The sequence below is a fragment of the Phaseolus vulgaris genome, chromosome 8 (genome assembly GCF_000499845.2).
Source record: "Phaseolus vulgaris cultivar G19833 chromosome 8, P. vulgaris v2.0, whole genome shotgun sequence".
Classification (NCBI taxonomy): Eukaryota; Viridiplantae; Streptophyta; class Magnoliopsida; order Fabales; family Fabaceae; genus Phaseolus; species Phaseolus vulgaris.
Genome location: NC_023752.2, coordinates 34310540 through 34333336, shown reverse-complemented (window position 1 = coordinate 34333336; position 22797 = coordinate 34310540). Strand labels below are relative to the sequence as shown.

The window sequence follows — 22797 nt, the reverse complement described above, 5'->3', positions numbered from 1 at the left end:
CACTTAGATGTTAATGGCAATTAACATTTCAAGTTTATCCCTAACACTCAAATATGTTAAGTATTGTTGTTTAGGTATGAACCCTAAAAATACCTCTCGGTCAAATTTAAGATTCTCAATTTGTCATGGAAATTTAAAAGTAAAACAACAATGCCAATAATCAATCAAGAACTGAATATTAATATATAAGATATCACCTCAATACATAAAAGTTTGAGCAGATTACTCCCAATCCCAAAGGGTAAAATTAGCCACGCATACTTCTAGCACCTTCCATTCTCCCAATTGGGTTACAATTCACTCTATGGTGTTTTCCTCTCAATCTGGCACACTAGGGTTGAGCATCTAACCCCCTATTTATCCTAGTTTTCTAGGGTTAGGTCGCTTTCTATGTCGCGCTAATGGGCTAAGTGAAAAAACATAAAAAAAAGCCCAATCTTTCTTTGCATCTTTTTTTTATTCTGGGACCTTCCAACTTTCTCTTTTTAACTCAAATTATTCTCCTTTACTCCAAATCTTCAATCCTCCTTAAAAATCTGCAATTAACACCAAATTTGGGAATAAAATGCTCTTATTGAAATAAAGCTCATACAAAAATGTAAAAAGGTATAAATTCATAAATTAGGGATTATTTTATATGTAAATTAGCAATAAATCCTTATAAGTGCCTATATTTTAATATGAAATATTACTGAAATTAGACACTTATCAGTATGTTATCCGTTTAGAGGATGAACATGAAGATTATATCGTCTGATGTTATGAGCGTGTGTCATTATTTTGTTTAACAACCTTTTCTGTTATTGTACTGTCTAGTGAGTCTTGCTCGTTTTTTTTTTATATAAAAATGCATCACTATACAACTTGACATCTCAGCTAGGCTGACACCTCAAGTAACAACAACCATCTTCCATCACATGAAAAAAGTATATTATTAAAAAAAAGAAAAGAAAAAAGAAAATAAAATGGGGAGACTAAACTAAAACTCATATGTTAACAAAAACGATACATAGATAGACTATGAAAGCCAAGCTTCCAAGACTAAGACCGTCTAGCCATGATGGGAGCGCCTAGCCTCAAAAAGGAGCGTCTAGCCATGATGAGGAGCGTCTAGGCCATGAAGTGGAGCGGCTACATAAGGAGCATCTATGAAGAGTCCTAGACCGTCTAGCTTCACATATACATGGGCCAAGCTACGGTTTTGTGAAGAGAAGGCTTTGTTGCATAAAGGCCCATTAGGGGTACTTAGTAAATAGAGTAGTGTAGAAAGCATATTTGAGTGAAACTTTCTAGAAGCTTTCCATGTGCTCATTTGTGCACCCATGTGCCATGTGCACCCATGTGCTTCACATTTACATTTCATTTGGCTAGCATTAGGGTTGCATTATGGTCCTCCTTAGCCTATAAAAGGAGGAGCCTACACTTTGTATTTTCAAGTTTATTGTGAGTAAAGTTATGCTGCCCATTTGTGCTCAACTTTGCTTCTCCCTAGAATCCTAGGCTCTAAACTTCAATTCCTTCATCTTTTCCCTTGAGCTGGCCGAACCACTCAATACCCATACCTATCATGCACCTACAAGATCAACACCACTCTTAGGAGGATCTTGCTCACTCTCATACATTGCTTCCGCCCCATACTCTACATTGATTCAAGAAGAACTTCATGAAAATGCCATCATTTGGTATCATGAGCTTTGGTTCTTCAAGATGAGTAGCTCCTTGTCTTTTAAATTTTAGTTCTTCTTTATTTCATATTGTCATTTACTTTCCTTACTTGTCTTGCTGTTTTTTACATTTTAATTTGTTCTTGGTGTGCTTTGTGGAAGATCCAACCGAAGCACTCTTGTTCATTTGATCTTGAACAAGTTCTTGTGCAATTTGTGATAGGATTCCATACACCTTTGTGTTGCTATTTTGTTTTAGGCTTTTGAGTCTTTATTGCTTTCCTTTTTTGGTTCATATTATGCTTTGAGTCTTTAATTTTCTGAATCTATACATGTTTTGTCAAGTCATGTTCATCCATATTGTCAACAATTCATAGTAGTCCTTTTATTTGGCTTATTTGTTTCTTGATTTTGGGTCTCTTTTTTTTGCTTGAATCTGCTGTTCTTTGCTCCTTTGGTGCCTTTTTAATTTTTAGTTTGAGTTCATATTGTGTTTAGATCCTACACAATTCTATTTCACAAATTTCCATTGTGTCTAAACTTTGGTATCTTGCTGTTTTTGTTTCCAGTTTTCAGATTCCCCTGTTTACACCTTCTCTGTTTTGGCTGTTTTAACCCAGAAAAATATTTCCACCCATAGGAAAATTCTGATTTTCTGGAAAATGCAAGTTTAAAGTGTTATAGAAAAGACAAAAAAAGAATTAGGTCAAAAGAAGCAACAGAAAAAAAATGATAAATCTTTTAAGATCAGAGTGCAAATCTGAAGCGCTCCAGCTGGCCTAACCGAACACCAATTTTGCAAAATTTATTAAAAAAAATGGTGCATCCGTTTTGAGTGAATCCAAAGCCAGATTTTAGATAAGATCCTGAATATCTTGCATAACAAATTTCAGAGCCAAATTCCAAAAATACAGATCAGCATAAATCGGGGAACAAACACGTTTTCTGGCCCACAACATTTTCCAGTGGTGCTGTTTTTTTTTTTATTTGGTCATCTAATCTAGTGCTTTTCTTTAGGAATTCTTTTTGTGTGCCAACCTTTAATTGAGTACCTTTATTTGTTTGCTTTAATTACTTGACTCTCTTTCTAGTTGTCACAATCTAAATCCTTTTGGTGGTACTGTTTTATTCAATTAAATTTGTTTCTTGCTTTTATTCTTTGACCTCTAATTTGGGTGCTGGAATTTAATTCTTCTTTGGTGCTTATGTGAATGGGAACTTGATTTGGTTAAGGTTTAGCCCTTTGCTAGGTGCTGGAAATTGGAGGATTAAAGGCCATCATTCTAAGGAGAAAACAAGGCCAAAGCCGAAACAAGCATTCTTGAGAAAACACTACAAACACTTGGAAGATCAACAAGCAAAGACAACAAGGAAGTGCACTAACCAAAAAGAGGATCAACAAAGGGAGTTCTCTTGTTTCCTTTGCAACTTGGTTTATTGTTAATTACCTTGTTAATTACGTTTAGACGGTGAGTGTGTCTTCAAGGGCTCAAAGTGTCCAAGAAGCCTCACCTAGGGCCGAATAGTATAGCATTCTTGATTAGTAATTGTTACTTGTTTGTAATTGCTTTTCTTTTGCTTTCATAGCTACGCTTTGCATGTTTAATTTTGTTTAATTTTTGTGCTAAACCGACTAGCTTTGTTGCATAGTTAGCTTACATTGTTTTTCTTGCATTAATTTCTCAACTTATTTGTGTTCTAAGTGTTTCACTAAGAGAAAGTCTTGTGTGAAGATATTGGAGGATAGTTTTTGGCAAGGAAAAGGCTTGGTACTTAAGTAGTCCTTTGTGACTCACCTCCCTTACCTGGAAAACTACCTTCTCTAACTTTCCTAAACTTTCTCAAGGTAAAACACCTATATACACAAAGTTTTAGCCATGTCTTCTTCTTCTCACTCTCCAAAGTCTATAGAAAGTGAAGTAAAATCTTTGAAAACTCTTTTAAAAGAAGTATCCCCAGCGGTACAATTGATATCTTTTAGACAATTTGATGTGATTCCAATAGCCACATAGAACAAGATTCTTGACACTTTGAGGAATCACCTTGAGCTGGAAAATATAGAGGCACTTTCTTAGAAGTTGGATCATGGTTCTAAAATCAAGAACTCACCAATAACAAGTACCAAATCCCAAACTCATTTGGATGAACCAAATATTGTCAAATTGAATCAACAAAGGTGAATGAAAAGAAGAGACCGAACAGAATTGAATTAAAAACAAAAGTACCGAACAGAATTAAGAAGCAAACAGAAAATAGGTGCTGGAAAATTAAAGGAACCAAAACAAAAACAACTCAAAACTCAAGGCTACATGAACAAATTGAAGAAGAAGAAAGGAAGGAGAAGAGAATGCTCATGAAGATGGAGGAATGGTTGGATGATCACGCCACTAGAAGAATGGATGCTCCTAGATGAGTGTGCAAGCCGCCACTTGAGGAAACCATGGTCCTTCAAGATAAGACTAGAGTAGAAGCTCAAAAGCTCTCCAAATGCTCACTCCAATTTTGAGTATAGTTTCTTTAGATAAAATCAAATCTGAATTTTACAAAGAGAGCACCTCTATTTATAGCCTAAGGTGCTGAAATGTAAGCTACACAAATTCAAAAAAACTCCCTCCCAAAAAGCTTCTAGAATTTGCGCCAAAAACAAGGCATGAGGAAGGTGTGATCCTTTCTCTCACTTTGGCACCTCCTTATTTACTCCTACACCTATCTACTAATACACCCCCCTAAAGGTCCTATTTAAAACCTAAAAGATGCTATAACAAAAGAGGTTTCTAAGGTTTCCCTCTAAGCACCTTCAACTAAAGACACTACAAAAAGAGAAAATAAATGTCCTCTAGCTCCCAAGGCTTTGAACATGCTTCTTGTAATCCTTTGAGGTGGACTTTGACCTCCATGGGCGTCCTCCATTTGTGCCTCCACCTCTTCTTGAGCTTGATGAGTGGCCTCCATGTTCTCTTGGGCTTGATCTCCATCATACTCCCCGAGTTGGAGAGAATTCGACCACGAATTCTGGAGACCTACAGAAAAAGGAGTTAGATCGCTGACATTAAAAGTATGACTACCTAAGAATGTATCAGGCATATCTAACTCATAAGCATTGTCATTAATCCTCTTGAGGACTTGGAAAGGTCCATCCCCTCGAGGCATTAGTTTGGACTTCCTTTGAGTAGGAAAACGATCCTTCCTCAAGTGAAGCCAAACCCAATCGCCCTCATCAAACAACAATGCTTTTCTCCTTTTATTGGCAAGTTCAGCATACTTGCCAACCTTCTTCTCAATTCTCTTCTTGATGTCTTTATGCAAAGTTTTCACAAAAGAAGCCTTTTCATCCCCATCTTTGCACAAGACATCGTCAAGAAGGGGAATAGGAAGAAGATCAAGAGGTGTTAGAGGATTAAACCCATAGACCACCTCAAAAGGAGAATGGGAGGTGGTAGAATTTACTACTCGGTTATATGCAAACTCAACATGGGGTAGTAAATTCTCCCACACTCTAGGATTCCCCGAAATAAAGCATCTCAATAGTTGTCCCAAAGTTCTATTCACCACCTCGGTTTGACCATCAGTTTGTGGGTGGCAAGTGGTAGAAAATAAAAGCTTAGTTCCAAGCTTGCCCCACAAGGTCTTCCAAAAGTGACTCAAGAACTTAGGATCTCTATCGGACACTATAGACCTAGGAATCCCATGCAAGCGAACCACTTCTTGGAAGAAGAGGTTTGCAATGTGGCATGCATCATCCACTTTGTGGCAAGGAATAAAGTGAGCCATCTTTGAAAAACGATCCACTACCACAAAAATGGAGTCCTTTCCCTTTGATGTCTTGGGTAAGCCTAAAATGAAATCCATAGATATATCCACCCAAGGCATTGAAGGGATAGGAAGAGGAGTATAAAGACCATGGGGATGCATTTTAGACTTAGCTTTGCGGCAAGCTATGCATTTATCACACAAACTATGAACATGTTTATGCATATGAGGCCAAAAGAAATGTTCATGCAACACATCCAAAGTTTTAGCAACCCCAAAATGTCCCATTAAACCCCCCTCATGAGCTTCTCTAACAAGAGATAATCTAATAGAGCATTGTGGAACACAAAGACGTTTTCCTTTAAAAAGAAAGCCATCTTGAATAAAAAAGTCTTTGTGTCCTCCTTTAAGACACTCTTGATAGATGGGAGAAAAATCAAGGTCATCATGATAAAGTTCCTTAATGTGATCAAAACCAAGATATTGAGAGGTTAAAAGATTTAGCAAGGTGTATCTTCTAGAAAGAGCATCCGCCACAATATTTATTTTGCCTTGCTTGTGTTTGATCACATAAGGAAATTGCTCAATGAATTCCACCCACTTAGCATGCCTCTTGTTAAGTTTGTTTTGGCTTTTCAAATATTTAAGAGATTCATGATCACTATGTATCACAAACTCTTTGGGAAAAAGATAGTGTTGCCAAGTAAACAAAGCCCTAACAAGTGCATATAATTCCTTATCATAGGTGGAATAGTTGAGATGACTTCCCTTCAATTTCTCACTAAAATAGGCTATGGGGTGGCCCTCTTGAAGGAGAACAGCCCCAATACCTATACTTGAAGCATCACACTCAATCTCAAATGTCTTAGTGAAATTAGGAAGGGCCAAGATGGGAGCATTAGTCAATTTTTCTTTCAAAGTATCAAAAGCATTTTGTTGTGCTTCTCCCCAATGAAAGACCACATCCTTTTTCACTATGTCATTGAGTGGTGCGGCAATGGTACCAAAGTTTGGGACAAATCTTCTATAGAAAGAAGCAAGCCCATGAAAACTTCGGACCTCATTCAAAGATTTCGGTGTAGGCCAATTTTGAATGGCCACCACCTTGGTTTTGTCCACATGGACCCCTTTACAACTCACAACAAACCCTAGGAATTCTATATGATCAAGAGCAAACATACATTTAGCAAGGTTAGCATACAAATGTTCCTTCCTAAGGGTTTCCAAAACTTGCCTAACATGCAACCTATGGTCATTCAAAGATAAGCTATAAATGAGAATGTCATCAAAGTAAACCACAACAAACTTACCAATGAAAGGTCTAAGAACATGATGCATGAGGCGCATGAAGGTACTTGGTGCATTAGTTAAACCAAAAGGCATAACTAACCACTCATATAAACCAAAGTTGGTCTTAAAAGCCGTCTTCCATTCATCACCCGGTTTGATACGGATTTGATTGTAGCCGCTTTTAAGATCAATCTTTGAAAAGATTTTTGAACCATGTAATTCATCCAACAAATCATCTAGTCTAGGTATGGGATGCCTATACTTAATGGTTATGTTATTTATGGCCCTACAATCCGAACACATTCGCCATGTGCCATCCTTTTTTGGCACTAAGATGATAGGCATAGCACAAGGACTCATGCTATCTTGCACCCACCCTTTTTCAATCAAAGCCTCAACTTGTTGGCGAATTTCCTTGGTTTCACTTGGATTGGTCCTATATGCGGGACGATTTGGTAAAGAAGAGCCCGGTATCAAATCAATTTGGTGCTCAATCCCTCTCAAAGGTGGAAGTCCATTTGGAGGATCTTGAAACACATCTTTGAACTCTTCTACCAAATTTTCCAAGCAATGAGGACTATCAACAAGTGTTTCTATGCTAAGAGTTCTAGGGATGGCTAAAAAAAGAGGATGATGAGCCACTATTTCCCTTTCAATGTCACGCCTAGACACAAGGAGTGTAGGCTTAGAACTCTTATCTTTTTTATCTTTTTTATCTTTTTCACTCTCCCTCTTTTTCTTCATGATAACTTGGTCCTCATGGACTTCTCTTGGAGAGAGAGATTTTAAAGTAACCTTGTGACCATGGAATTCAAAAGATAATTTGTTGGTAAAGCCATCATGTAAAACTTTTCTATCAAATTGCCAAGGCCTTCCCAAAAGAACATGAGTGGCTTCCATGGGCACAACATCACATAATACCTCATCTTTGTATTTTCCAATGGAGAAATGGATGAGGACTTGTTTATTAACAATTATTTCTCCTACTTCACTAAGCCATTGTAATTTGTAGGGCTTTGTATGAGAGATAGTAGGCAATCCAAGCTTATCTACTACTCTTGTACTAGCCACATTTGCACAACTACCCCCATCCACTATCAAGGAACAAATGTTGTTTTGAATAAGACATCTTGTATGGAAAATATTTTCCCTTTGACTTTCATCAAAAGGTTGTGAAACTTGTCCAAGAAGTCTTCTCACAACTAACAAGTCCCCTTCAAGTGGACATTCACTCTCTTCCTCACTAGATGCATGAGAATGCAATGAATGCTTTGAAGAATCCGAATCATGCTCACTAACTACAATGCCCTCATGCATGTACATACTTCGTTTTGAAGGACAATTTGCAGCAATATGACCATAACCCATACATTTAAAGCATTTAGTGTTAGATGTTCTAGTGGGAGACTTAGGTCTAGATGTTGATGGCTTAGATTCCTTGGGTTTGAAAGAAGAATCTTTGGAAGGATGTTTTGAAAAAGAAGTTTTGTTTCTCCAAGACTTGGAGTAGTATCCATTATTGGAAGCATTTTTAAAAGAGTTTTTCTTAGCAAGTTGGGCTTCCACCTTCATTGCAAGATGAACTAAAGAGCCCAATGATGAATACTCTTGTAACTCAACAATGTCTTGGATATCCTTCCTAAGACCACTCACAAACCTAGCAACCATGGCTTCTTCACTTTCTTCTAATTCAATTTTAAGCACAAGCGTCTCAAGCTCCTTATAATATTCATCCACATTTAGCGTGCCTTGTTGAAACCGTTGGAGTCTCAACATGAGGTCTTTCCTAAAATGTGGGGGCACAAACCTAGCGCGCATATGATCCTTTAAAGAGTTCCAAGAGTCCACGGGAGGACCCTTGTGATAGATAATGTCCTTTACAATTCCATGCCACCATTTCATGGCATAATCACTAAACTCTAGGGTGGCTAGCTTGAGCTTATGCTCATCTTGGATCTCATGGATCTCAAAAATTTGTTCACACTTAGCCTCCCAATCTAAATACACATTTGGATCACTAGAACCATGAAAACAAGGTAGTTTGACCGAAGGAAGCTTGGACTTTGCATCATGGTAGAAGCCATTGCCGTAGTGAATTCTTTCCCCTTGGTGATGATGTCTTTGTCCATGGACTTGGGGTGGAGGTCTCCTTCTCCTATGCTCATCTTCACGGCCAACATCATTTGAAGAAGCTCTTGAAGAAGGTCTATGAGAATGATGTCCATCATGGATAGAAGGAGATGGTCTAGTTTGTTGGACCTCCATCTTTTGCATTTTTTCCTCCAACCTTCTAATTGTTCTTTGAGCTTCATGTAATTCACCAAGAATGGAAGCTTTGGAAGGAGAATTCTGCTTGTAGGATGCATCACTTGAAGATCCAGCCATTTGTAATTAAAAAAACAGCAAACACACAAAACAGCAAACAAGTTAAAAATTAGCAAAAACAGTGAGCTTTGCAATTGAAACTGCCGAAGTGAATTTAAGGCTGAAAAAGATATCACTCTCAAAGAAATAATGTTCTTGCACCAATCTGATCTTGAGGCCTTGGAATCCTCAAATGAAATATGTCAAAGCAAGCACACCAATCTTAAGAGCAAACCACCACAAAACCAAAGAAACAATAAAGACAAACAAGAAAAAGGTATAAGCAAGGAAAGGTAATTGCAAAAGGAAAACTATATTTAAGACAAACTCAAAGAATAAGAATGAAAGACAATCAAGAAAATAAAGAACTCAATGAGAAAAGTAGGCACACAAAAGAATACCTAAGGAAAAGCACTAGAGTAGATGAAGAAAACAAAAATATTAGCTACTGGAAAATTTTTTTTATGCAAACTGTGCTTGATATTCACTGATTTAACTGGAACGTTTTAGAGCGAACTGGATTATGAAATTTATACCACAGAAACTTCAAGATGTTAACTCAAAAATGGCACTGGAATCAATTAAAAACAGTAAGCCAATTGAGAGAAATAAATTTTTTAAAATCACTGCCAGATTACCGTATTTTTTTCGGCAGGAATGTACACTTTTTTTATTTTATTTATCATTTTTTGTGTACTTCATATTTTTGAATGATTCTTTTTTCTATTCTTTTCTAACACTTTGAATATCTCAAATCCAGAATTTCAGAATTTTACAGTACGTAAATCAGTTGCAATAAGGAAAAACAGTAAGCACTTTTTTCAGAAACAGAGGAATCCTAATAGGAATAAAAAACAGAATGATGAACTAGCAAAGACATAATAGAAAATGATGTATTGGAACTTGTATAGGTCTAGAATACAAGTATGAACTCAACTCTAAAAAGAAAATGCACAAAGGAGCAACATCAATTCAGAAAATTATATGACACTAAAGCAAGAAACAATCAAAACAATAAAAGTACTACTAGAAGTAATGACATATATGGAATAACATGACTAAGACAAAACTTGACATGATTCAAAAATTAAAAGACACAACACAAATTGTAACAAGTGGAAGGAAGCTTAAGGTAAACTCTAGGAAGGATAATGCCATTCCAAAAGAGCAACCATACTCATAAGAATTATGAATGCCATAAACCTTTCCACAAACACTTGGAGCAAAAGAAAAACAGCAAGAATACTCAATTAAAATTCTAAAACAGAAACTTAAATTGCAAGAAATTAAAAAGAGCTCTTGAAATAAAGTGCACACAACTCAACAATTAAACAAGAATGAACCTAAGACTCATGATACCACATGATGTGATTCCAATAGCCACATAGAACAAGATTCTTGACACTTTGAGGAATCACCTTGAGCTGGAAAATATAGAGGCACTTTCTTAGAAGTTGGATCATGGTTCTAAAATCAAGAACTCACCAATAACAAGTACCAAATCCCAAACTCATTTGGATGAACCAAATATTGTCAAATTGAATCAACAAAGGTGAATGAAAAGAAGAGACCGAACAGAATTGAATTAAAAACAAAAGTACCGAACAGAATTAAGAAGCAAACAGAAAATAGGTGCTGGAAAATTAAAGGAACCAAAACAAAAACAACTCAAAACTCAAGGCTACATGAACAAATTGAAGAAGAAGAAAGGAAGGAGAAGAGAATGCTCATGAAGATGGAGGAATGGTTGGATGATCACGCCACTAGAAGAATGGATGCTCCTAGATGAGTGTGCAAGCCGCCACTTGAGGAAACCATGGTCCTTCAAGATAAGACTAGAGTAGAAGCTCAAAAGCTCTCCAAATGCTCACTCCAATTTTGAGTATAGTTTCTTTAGATAAAATCAAATCTGAATTTTACAAAGAGAGCACCTCTATTTATAGCCTAAGGTGCTGAAATGTAAGCTACACAAATTCAAAAAAACTCCCTCCCAAAAAGCTTCTAGAATTTGCGCCAAAAACAAGGCATGAGGAAGGTGTGATCCTTTCTCTCACTTTGGCACCTCCTTATTTACTCCTACACCTATCTACTAATACACCCCCCTAAAGGTCCTATTTAAAACCTAAAAGATGCTATAACAAAAGAGGTTTCTAAGGTTTCCCTCTAAGCACCTTCAACTAAAGACACTACAAAAAGAGAAAATAAATGTCCTCTAGCTCCCAAGGCTTTGAACATGCTTCTTGTAATCCTTTGAGGTGGACTTTGACCTCCATGGGCGTCCTCCATTTGTGCCTCCACCTCTTCTTGAGCTTGATGAGTGGCCTCCATGTTCTCTTGGGCTTGATCTCCATCACAATTGGAGAATGAGAACAAAATCAATGAGTTGGCTAAAGCTCAAGAAGAGAAATCACAAAACTCACAAAAATAAAAAAAAAACTCATGCATCCCATTCTAAAAGTAATGAGACTCTAGGGGAGGGAAGCCTTAGAATTAATGACTATTACCAACCACCCCCTAGAAGAACTAGACAAAGGGAGCAAGAGAGCCCAAAGGAAGTAAGGGTAGACCTACCCATTTCTATGGTAAGGAAGATGTAGAGGCCTACCTAGATTGGGAGATGAAAGTAGAGCAACTCTTTGCTTGTCATAGGGTGAGTGAAGAGAGGAAGGTACCCTTAGCAACCCTTAGTTTCCAAAGCAATGCCATGTATTGGTGGACCTCTTTAGAGAGAGGCCGACGTCTTCATAGGGAGCCTTCCATAGAATATTGGAATGACCTTAGGGGAGCCCTAAGACGTTGCCACATACCTTCCTACTACCATAGGGAGTTGATGGACAAGCTCCAAAGACTCCAACAAAAGAACTTAAGTGTGGAAGAGTATAGGCAGAAAATGGAGCTCTACATGATGAGAGCATCCATTAGAGAGGAAGAAACCACCACCATATCTAGGTTTCTAAGTGGGCTCAACCTTGAGATAAGGGATAGAGTAGAACTATTACCCTACCAAGACTTGAATGATTTGGTTCAACTTTGCATTAAAGTTGAACAACAAAATTTGCGCAAAACTTCAAGTCTAAGGGTGGGTTCTTACTCCAACTCTTATCCCAAGAAAGACTTTAAAAGGGAGGGTAGTACACCTAGAGACGAATCCAAAGAAACTACCAAACCCTTAGTGAAAGATGCCTCCACCCCATACATCCGTGCTAGGGACACAAAGTGTTTTAAATGTTTTGGAAGAGGGCATGTGCAAGCGCAATGTCCAAACCAAAGGGTTTTGTTTTTAAAAGGAAAAGATGAGTACACAAGTGGTGAGGATGAACCTAGTACTCAAGAAAAAGGGGACGGAGAAAGGATAAATCCTTTGGAGGGGGACTTATTGATGATTCAAAGAATCCTCCACAATCAACCTAGTGCATCCATTGAGACACAACGAGAGAACATTTTTCATACTAGATGCAATATTTTAGAAAATATATGCTCTCTTATTGTGGATGGTGGATCATGCTGCAATTGCTATAGCACTAGATTGATTGAAAAACTAAAACTACAAGTAGTTCCTCATCCAAAACCGTACAATTTACAATGGATCAATGAGGATGGAGAACTACGTGTAGACAAACAAGTGGAAATCGAGTTTTCTATAGGTAACTACAAAGACAATGTTTTATGTGATGTAGTACCTATGGAAGCTTGCCACATCTTATTAGGTAGACCATGGCAATTTGATAAGAAAACCTCGCATAATGGTCTAACTAACGAGATTTCTTTCATCCACAAGCACAAAAGGTTTGTACTTAGTCCTTTACCACATTCCCAAGTGGTAAAAGACCAAATACAAATGAAACACAAAAGGGATGAAGAAAAAATAGAAAAAGAAAAAAAATTTGGGAAACAAAAGGCGTGGGAGAATAGTGTTCCTTCCCACAAGGTCATTCAACAAGTCAAGCACATAGAAAATACCTTTACAAACATGCTTCTTGTTGAACAACCTAGCCTTTCCTTTTGTAAAGGAACACTTGCAAGCATAAGCACAAAAGAAAAGTCTTTAAAAGAAGCTTGCATAGATCAAGACTATTTCTCAAATGTGTTAAGATATCCCCAAGGGAATGACAAGTTATCTATAAGCACCTACCAATTTTTGTATGAAGTAGTGCCTAGAACAACTTGTCATGTCTTATTGAGACAACCATTGCAAAATGTACAAATTTTCATAAACCATGGTTGTACCAACGAGACTCTCTTTGCACATAAGAGAAAAAGTCTACAAGAAGGAGAACTCATGGGACAAATGAGAGTTGATAAAACTCTAGAGCTTTTAAGAGGAAAACTTTTGTCACCCATGAGAAAAGAAGTTCAAAGACATTACTTTAGGTATACCTCTTGTTTTCAAACTACACCTAAAGCGAAGTCCCAAGAACTCTATCCTCCTTCACCATTTGTAAAAAATCCTTGGGAAGACACACATTTCAAATTAGATCTTCCTAGGACGACAAAAGGTCTTATTCCATTTTTCATGGATGTGGATAAACTCATCCTAAGAAACGTGACAAGCTTCCATGATTTATTCTCAAATGAAAGAGCTACAACATTTGCAAACATAGCTCTTCCTTTTATGCTTCACGAAATCATGAAAGACACTCACAAATCTTGGGATAAGAATCCTTTTCCTTATAAGCATGCATACAATGGAGTAGTCCACAAGATTACTCATATTTCTCCATTTGAAGTTGTATGTGCCCAATGTCCTCTTACCATTTTAAAGTTGTTACCATCTCTTAAAAGGCTTATGCCTAAAGGAAAAGTAACTACTTTTGGAAATTTTAGAAAATATAAGAGGATTAGAGAGCACCTACAACCCTCAAAAGAGAGGTATTGTGAGAAGTTGGCCAAAACAAGAGAAAAACAAAAATGGCAACTTCACACACTTCTTTGTTCTCCAAAGGCTCACCCTAACTCCTTTGCTTTGTTTCAAGATTCACATAGGTTGATATTTGATCCTGGAGGACACATCTTGACGAAGCAAGAGGCTGCTATCCGAGATCAAGAAAGCAAATTTGAGGATAGATCTTCTCAAGACGGAGGAGATGATGGACACCATCCAGCCACAACCATTCCCTTAGCAAAAGCCTTGGATTTGAGGACAAATCCTTTTCAAGAGGGAGGGGATGATGGAGGAAGGCCCAAGCTCACCACACTATGAAAGCCAAGCTTCCAAGACTAAGACCGTCTAGCCATGATGGGAGCGCCTAGCCTCAAAAAGGAGCGTCTAGCCATGATGAGGAGCGTCTAGGCCATGAAGTGGAGCGGCTACATAAGGAGCATCTATGAAGAGTCCTAGACCGTCTAGCTTCACATATACATGGGCCAAGCTACGGTTTTGTGAAGAGAAGGCTTTGTTGCATAAAGGCCCATTAGGGGTACTTAGTAAATAGAGTAGTGTAGAAAGCATATTTGAGTGAAACTTTCTAGAAGCTTTCCATGTGCTCATTTGTGCACCCATGTGCCATGTGCACCCATGTGCTTCACATTTACATTTCATTTGGCTAGCATTAGGGTTGCATTATGGTCCTCCTTAGCCTATAAAAGGAGGAGCCTACACCTTGTATTTTCAAGTTTATTGTGAGTAAAGTTATGCTGCCCATTTGTGCTCAACTTTGCTTCTCCCTAGAATCCTAGGCTCTAAACTTCAATTCCTTCATCTTTTCCCTTGAGCTGGCCGAACCACTCAATACCCATACCTATCATGCATCTACAAGATCAACACCACTCTTAGGAGGATCTTGCTCACTCTCATACATTGCTTCCGCCCCATACTCTACATTGATTCAAGAAGAACTTCATGAAAATGCCATCAAGTTGGCACCCAAGCAGTCACCCCCGCGCAGATGCACTTCGACGGGGCAACCTTACACACCGAGAGGGCCCTAAGACTGGGAACAGTGTTGTTAAGGAGCGCCCACAAAATACGTGAGTCTCAGGTTGACACGTGGACAAGAACACCAATAAGGTATATAAGGTTTATGGTAAACAGAATAAGGTACGTTTTACAAATTCCAAGTTTGAGAGCATTGAGAGTTACACATTTCTCTGAACATTGACCTTACGGTGTTCTGTGACCAGAGGTGTTTGGTGTTTCCTGTCCCATAGTTGACTTGATCGTCGGAGTGCAAACGGTCACGAGGGTGCCATTTGTCTCTCTATTTCAGGTGTTAGCGACAGACGAAGAAAAACGTTGGAATAGAAGTAAAAGCGTTCGTGAAGCGAAGCTCGTAGAGACGTGTGAAGGTGTCCAAGTCAAAGTGACAGGAAAAAAAAACCTATAATACATATTAATACAATTCTCAAAAGAACTCGCATTTCTTAGTATTTAAACCAACTTTTTTTTGTTGGTGTTAGGAATCTTACTTTAAAATGATTATTAAAAAATACCAATTTTGATAATTCTGTTTTTTCAAAATTTACCTATAAATGTAAGAAAAGGTCTCAATAATGTCTAAATTATTGTATTTTGTCCCTTCTAAACTAACAAGAACAGATAATAGAAAGATATAAGAAATATTTTTTTTTTCAAATTGTTAATGAAATATATTTCTTTAAGATAAAATGAATACTAGGCTTAAATATCTTTTAACTAATGTAAAATAAGTAATTTTTTTAGTTTTAATTTCTAAATTTTATTTTATTTTTCATTCTTTTAAAATTAAAAATTGATATTTTGAATTTAATATTTTATGGCAATTGTTAATTACCTATTTGGTAAACGAAAGATCAAATCATCATTTTTAAGGGCATATGTCTATGATATAGTTAGTACATGTCATTTCTCAACAACAAAAAATTAAAGATCACTTCAAATTAATTTATTTTGAAATGAATAATACCGTAAAAGTAAATATTTGAACTTTTGGAAAGATAAAGTTAAAGAAAAATGTTATGTGAATTAAAGTCAAAATGTACTTGATATTTATAGTAATTACAACCGGTAAATTAATTTTTTAAAGAGAAAAGTTAATTTTATAAAAAAATAAAATCAATTTTTTCATCATTAAAATATGTATATTCTTACAATACAGAATATAAAGTAAATAGTTTTTGGAGCTTTGTAGATGAAAAGAATGAAGGTCCATGTAGATGCCCATAGCCAAGAGGATAATGGAGTAAAGTGGGATAAATCTTTGAAGATTAGGCTTCCATGGTGGAAACACTAGTTGATGAACCTGACATTATTATGAGGGCATCTTTGGGCTGAAAAGGTCAAAAACAGTGGTTACCAATGGCTCTAAGGTGGGCCATGCACTTATCAAAGGACTTGTTTTTATTTGAAATTGAGTATGAAAGGGATATATCTATCAATTGTTCCAGTGGAAGATGTGATTCAAAAAAAGAAAAAAAAGGATGGTAGAGGTCATTTTCAAGGAATATTGGAAGTGGGGGAGTGTTGGCAAAAACAGGAAAAAAGAAAAGAACAACAAGCATAGAAGAGCCTACATCAAAGGGATGTTGGAAGATTCCATGCAACTTGTAACTATATTTCAAATACTCTTGAGTAGTGCCAATAAAGTAGCACATTCTTTGGCTTCTTTAGCCTTTGGTGTTCATACTCAATTGAAGTTTCATAATTAAAAAAGTTTTGAAAACAAAGAATGTAATAGAAAAGAATTTGTTAGTACTCTTATTTAACGAGGTTTTCAAAAATTAGTTTTTTTTTATAGAAAATATAATAAAATCAAATAAAATTCTTTTTAAAAATATTTAATTTGTCAAGGTGAATAATTTGTTTGTTATGCTCTTAGTGTCAAAACAAGGTAAAAGCACATAAAGGGTGTAATTTTTTCCTATTACTAGAATGGGTAGAAATATTTTTATTAGAGAAACTGGTAAGTCATGAGTTAAAATCATGACTTTAAAAACACATTTGTAAAAAAGTCATGGATGTATATTTATGTTAGAAAAAAATTATGAAGAAATTATCGTAATTCATATTATATGAAATTTATAAAGTTGTGTAAGTAAAGCATGATATCAACATTGTTGATTTTTTTAAAATATTTATTTTTTATTTTAAAAAGTTGAAATAATTAATTAAATTATTGATTTGACAAATTTTATAAAATCAAGAAAGATTTAGTTATTTTTTAATTAAAAGTTTAAATAAAAAATGGTGTTAAAAGTCTAAAATGTACACCGTAAAATATAAACTCTAACCGAAAGTCTGACAGTTAAATCCTACCTCTAAACTAAACTCAAAGGTAAAAACTCTACTTATACCCTAATTAATAAATCATAAAATGTAAACCAAAACGATAAACTTAAAACGAAAACTAAAAATCTAAAGTATCCAAAAATGTATCAAAAATACTAAAAAAGTTATGTTAATGGTTGATTTTTTAAAATTTTAGTATCTCTAAACCCTTGAAAATTTGCCATCTAATTATTTAGAAGAGGGTAATGTGATGCGGGTCGGCCCGCAACCTGCTACTGAAAACAGACTCACTAATCTAGTCCGCTAACTCGTTTAGGTCCGTTCCGCATAACCCGCAACCTGTGCGGGCTAACAACAGGGCGAGACGGGTTGGTCCGCTGGCCTGCATAAATTAAATAATAATTATTTTATTTTTTCTGCAAAAAAAAAATATACTTCCACTCATCCATTGTTGCAGTGTGACCTTTATTTTATTTTATTAAAAAATTGAATTTAATGTACCGAAAAAAGAAATGTTTTTTTTAATAATCTAAATGAGTTAATATTAAGAGTGACAGTAAATTTAGTTTTAAGTAAGTCTTATATTTAAAATTTGTTAATAAAAATATAATATAAAGAAAATACTTCAATAAGATATTTAAAAAATTAATCATCTTCGTTAAAATATTTTGTAGCAAAAACTTTGATAAGATACTCTTATACATTTATATATATATATAGGAAAAATAGATGCAAAACAAAATTTTAATTATTTTTATTTATGCTTTTTAACGACCCTCATACTTGAATTCATTTTTTTTTTCTTAATTTAATGAATTGAAACACATATAAAATTTTAATTTTTCAACAGTAGGAATAAGTTTTTTATAATTAATGAAATTTTAATTTTTGAAAAAAAAATATTTTTCTTATGCGGGGTGCTTGCAGACTCGTAGGTTACCTCTTATGCAAGGCTGACCACTGAAATGAGTCTACATTTTTTGTGCAGGGCGAGCCAACCCATCTCGCATTTTTTCGACCAAACGCAGTGGGGCGAGTTAACCCGCATTGCCACCACTAATTACTTACCTCATTTCAAATAATGCGTCTTAATTTGAACTCTTTATTAAAAGTTATGACTATTTGAAGTATTTTTCTCCAAAATTTTATTAAACTTGTCAAATTTTTAATATTTTTATTAATTTAATTAATTATTCTATTTTAATAAAACAGAAAATAAATATATTTTTTTAAATTTAAGCAGAACTGAAATCGTGAATGTATATTTCATACCACTAAAATAAAATCATAGATGGTATTACGACTTCTTTCCAAACAAAATTTAAAAGCTGTGCTTCTATTTCACAACTTACCTATTTTTATAATAAAAATAATTTCTGAGTATTATGATATTTTTTTTTAAAATAAATATTTTGGTGCTTTTGCCGTCAAAGGATAATGTGTAAGAACAATGAAAGAAAGAAAGAACGTGATATTGATTGTTAAATCACAATAAGAGACACTATAATAAGTATGGGAAAATACTTAAGGATAATTAGCCCTGTAATTAAATTAGTAGATAAATTAATGTTACACACCGATTTTCTCCTTTAGGAAAGGTATTCTTTTTAACAGCAATGAATTAATAAAATTAAAAAGGGACACTTAAGGGGTGTCCCAACCCTTTTACAGATCCTTACCTAGTATAGAAGTTCAGCAAAAGAACGAAAAGCTTAACATTCTTGTACAGGTAATTCCCCCAAGAACCAACGCTAAAACAAAAGGATAGGGAAAACTTGCTATTGGGCCTCGACTAACATGGCTAAGGTCCAAGGAAAAACCTGCATAGTTCATGTGTAAGGCAAACCATTTAAAATTGGTAGGGAATTGATACAACATGATCACAACCCCCTCAATGGTTGTACCTAGCAACGTAACACAAGCCCTATGACCTTTCCTTCATCCGTCCCAACAAAGCATCTTCTTATGTGCTCACTATAGCTAACTCCACCTACTAGATGTTTGCACCCTCTGCAGCGCACAAGGTTAACAACATAGATCCATCCCCAGAATTATTTGAACCTAGGAAGTTGAAATAGGAAGTCGTTACAACATCAGTTAGCATTCTACTTCCTTGCACATTTGGGTAAAGCTGTGTACCGTCCTGGTAGTCGGAAGTGATGACGTGGCACCAAGCTACAGTGCAGGCGTGTTGACAAGGCGCCAGGTTGGCAGAAGAGGAGGAAGTCGGGGGGCTCGTGAAGTCGCCAGTTATTAAGTTGGCGTGTTCCGATCTCCAGCATACCAGGCGATCGCCCAGTAGAAGGTGAAGTCGCCAGATGTAAACTCAGGCGACCAAGCGATTGGAGATCGCCAGAGCAAGCACATCGCCGGAGATGAAGGTGGTGCAGATTATGAAGGCGGCCGGCGAGACCACAGGGAAGGTGTACGAGAGCACCCTAACTCGCCTATTCCAGTAAAGATCGCGCTCCCAAGTTAGCTATGCACTGGGCAGTACCATGCATAAATAACTTAGCCAAAAAGGGAGTCAGAAGCAGCGCCCAAGTCAAGGAGGCTCTAGATGATGGCACGTGTACGACTGGATGCGAGCCACGTGTCCCAGGTCTGTAACTGCCAGGAGAGAGAAAGTGACCAGGTATATAAGAGTTCTCAACGAACTTTCTGAGGTACGCACGTTCAGATTATACTCTTTACGCTTGCGAGTTCTAGAGTTTACTGTGAGAGAGAACATTGCACGGTTCCTTGAGATTTCTTGAGTGTTCTTGCTCTTAGTATTTGGTGGTTCGGTCACTGACTTGGGCGTTGGAGTGCGATCGGCCGCAGCGGCGCCGCTCTGTTCTTTTGCAGGTTCTTGAGGTGGATCTTGAAGAAGGACGGAGGTTTGAAGCGGTGCACGCGTCGATCCTTTGACGAGGCAGGTTCCAACGTTCTGGTCAACAGGCAGGATCATCAGGCGCCCACCGTGGGGCCGTGTAAAACCTGTTCCCATCCACAACGTGAGTTCTTGGAGGTTTTCGTGGTTTTCTGCGTGGTTGTGTGCTGGTGCAACCATCGTTCGCTGTTCGTTTGAGATTTGTTCGGTGTTTTCGCGTTTTCCACCGTTCGTTTGGATTTTTGTTCGGTGAAGTGAGTTTTCCTGCTGTTTACGCGTGATTTGTTCGGTGGAGTTTGAGTTCCTTCGCTCGTTTGGTTATCCGTGGGAGAAGCGGTGGTTTCTGGTGGAGTTGCAGGTTTCTTTGGAGGTTCGCGGTGTTCTTGAGTTTCTGGCGGAGTTTCGTGCAGTTTTCTTCCGATTGATCGCTGAATCGATCGTAGCTGGAGTAAGTGTTGTTCGCTGCATTCTGTGATTCACCAAGTTTCATGAGAAAAATGAGAAGCAATCGTTCAAGTCCAGTTGCGCCCGTCGTTGCTGAAGGCGCCGCCGCCATGACCATGGCGCAGATGGTAGAGATTATGCGCTCGTTGCAGGCAACTGTGGAAGCCTCGCGCATAGAACAGGCGAGAATGCACGAGGACCTGGCCGCCTCTCGGGCCAGGAATGATGAACTTAGCAAGGTGACGGAGGAGCTGCGTCAAGCTCTTCAGGAGCAGCAAGGGCGTTCTATTGCTGAAGAGGTCGCGCCGTCGTCGCCACCTCGTGTTTTTCCTATGCCTTTCGATCAGGCGATTACTGACACGCCTATTCCTACGAGTGTGGTTCCTGTTAAGGCTGTTTTCACCGGCGTGGAGGATCCTGAGGCTCATCTCACCACGTTCCATACGCAGATGATGCTGTCAGGGGGATCAGACGCCGTGTATTGCAAGATGTTTGTGAGCACGCTCCAGGGAACGGCGCTGGAATGGTTTGTGAGCCTGCCTAATGGTCACATAACCAACTTCCAACAGTTCTCGAAGATTTTCGTCGAGCAGTACATCGTGAATAAGGCACTGCCCAGGGTGTCTTACGACCTGTTTGATATAAGGCAGTATCAGGGAGAGTCCCTCAGGGACTACCTAAATCGCTTTGGGGCGCAGATGGTCAGATCGCCGGCCAAAGATGAAGAAATGCTAGTCTACGCATTCAAGAAGGGCGTGCTGCCGGGACCATTCTGCGAGGCGTTGATCAGGGCACACCCCGCCACGTTTGCTGAGGTTAGGCGACTTGCGGTGGCCCACATCGCCGACGAGAGCGAAGTCGCCGAGAAGAGGGGAAGCGTGGCCCCCACTAGGCCACGCGCCCAGACCAGGATCCAGCCGTAGAGGGTGCTGGAGACAGCGGCGGCCAGGAGGGATCAGAGGACTCGCCATCCTTATGATCCAAGGAAGAACAAGGGCAGAGGCCAAGGACGCCAGCAACCAGCACGCCGGGAATATAATCGCCCGCCTAAGCACAAGTTTGTCATGGGATTGGCGGATTTGATCGCCATTCCCAACATATCCGCTAGGTTGAAAGCGCCAGAAAAGGTGGGCGACAAGGTGCTGGGATCAAAGCCAGACGCCTGGTGTGAGTTCCGCCAGGGCTTTGGCCATACAGTGGACTCGTGCTTAGCATTAGGATACCAGCTCGACGATCTGGTTAAGAGCGGGTTCCTAAATGATTATTTGCTGGATAGAATGACGGGGGGCGCGTCGAGCTCCCAACCAGCAGGTGCTGAAGCTCAGCAGCACGAGATGCCTACGCACGGAGAAATCCACACCATTGCAGGGGGTTTCTCAGGAGGCGGATGCACCGCATCACAGAGGAAGAAGTACGCAAGGTCTGTGATGACGGTGGATATGTTTGAAGACCACTCGCCAGAAGTGGATATTACATTCACCAAGCAAGATCTCCGGGATGTTGTGCCTCATGACAACGATCCCATAGTAATTTCGTTGATAACAGCAGGAAGAAAGGTCCACAGGGTACTGGTGGACCAAGGAAGCTCGGCAGACGTGATGTTCTGGCCGACTTTCACGCAGTTGGAGCTGCCCCTTGACCAGCTGAGGCCCTATGGAGGGTGTCTGTATGGGTTCGCTGGTGACCAGGTGGAGGTCAGGGGGTACATAGAATTGAGGACAACGTTTACAGACGTGGCGAGTTCAGGAACGGAGAAAATCAAATACCTCGTTGTAAACGCTCCTTCAGCATACAACATCCTGTTGGGAAGACCCACGCTCAACAGGATAGGTGCCATACCGTCGACCCGGCACATGAAGGTGAAGTTGCCGTCCATGGAGGGGGTGGTTATCACCATCAAGTCCGATCAGAAGGAAGCGAAGAAGTGCTATGAGAATAGCCTGAAAAACAAGAGATCGGTGAGTTACGTAACAACCACCCCGCCTCCTGGTGTGAAGCCCAGATCGACGGTAACAAAAGAGATCGCCGGAAGGGACGTGGAGATGGTGGACGCTGAGCTGGGGGAGGGGAACGCTGGTCTGGAGGAGGAAGAGGCAAGGAATCGCCCTGAGGAAGCGAGAGAGCTGGGAATCGCCAGGGCGGTGATCGCCAGAGAAACCAGACCAAAACCCGTCGAGCAGTGGCTCGAGAGAGAAATCGGGGGAAAGATC

The 22797-nt window shown here is 38.5% G+C and overlaps 1 protein-coding gene across 1 annotated transcript; it reads left to right on the top strand.

Moving 5' to 3' along the window:
• Positions 1–1434: 1434 nt before the first annotated feature.
• LOC137826778 (uncharacterized) lies at positions 1435–14720 on the top strand. Its single transcript, XM_068632916.1, has 2 exons — positions 1435–3655; positions 11431–14720. The coding sequence occupies exon 2, from the start codon at positions 11686–11688 to the stop codon at positions 14266–14268; it is 2583 nt and encodes an 860-aa protein (XP_068489017.1). The 5' UTR covers positions 1435–3655; positions 11431–11685; the 3' UTR covers positions 14269–14720.
• The last annotated feature ends 8077 nt before the right edge of the window (positions 14721–22797 follow it).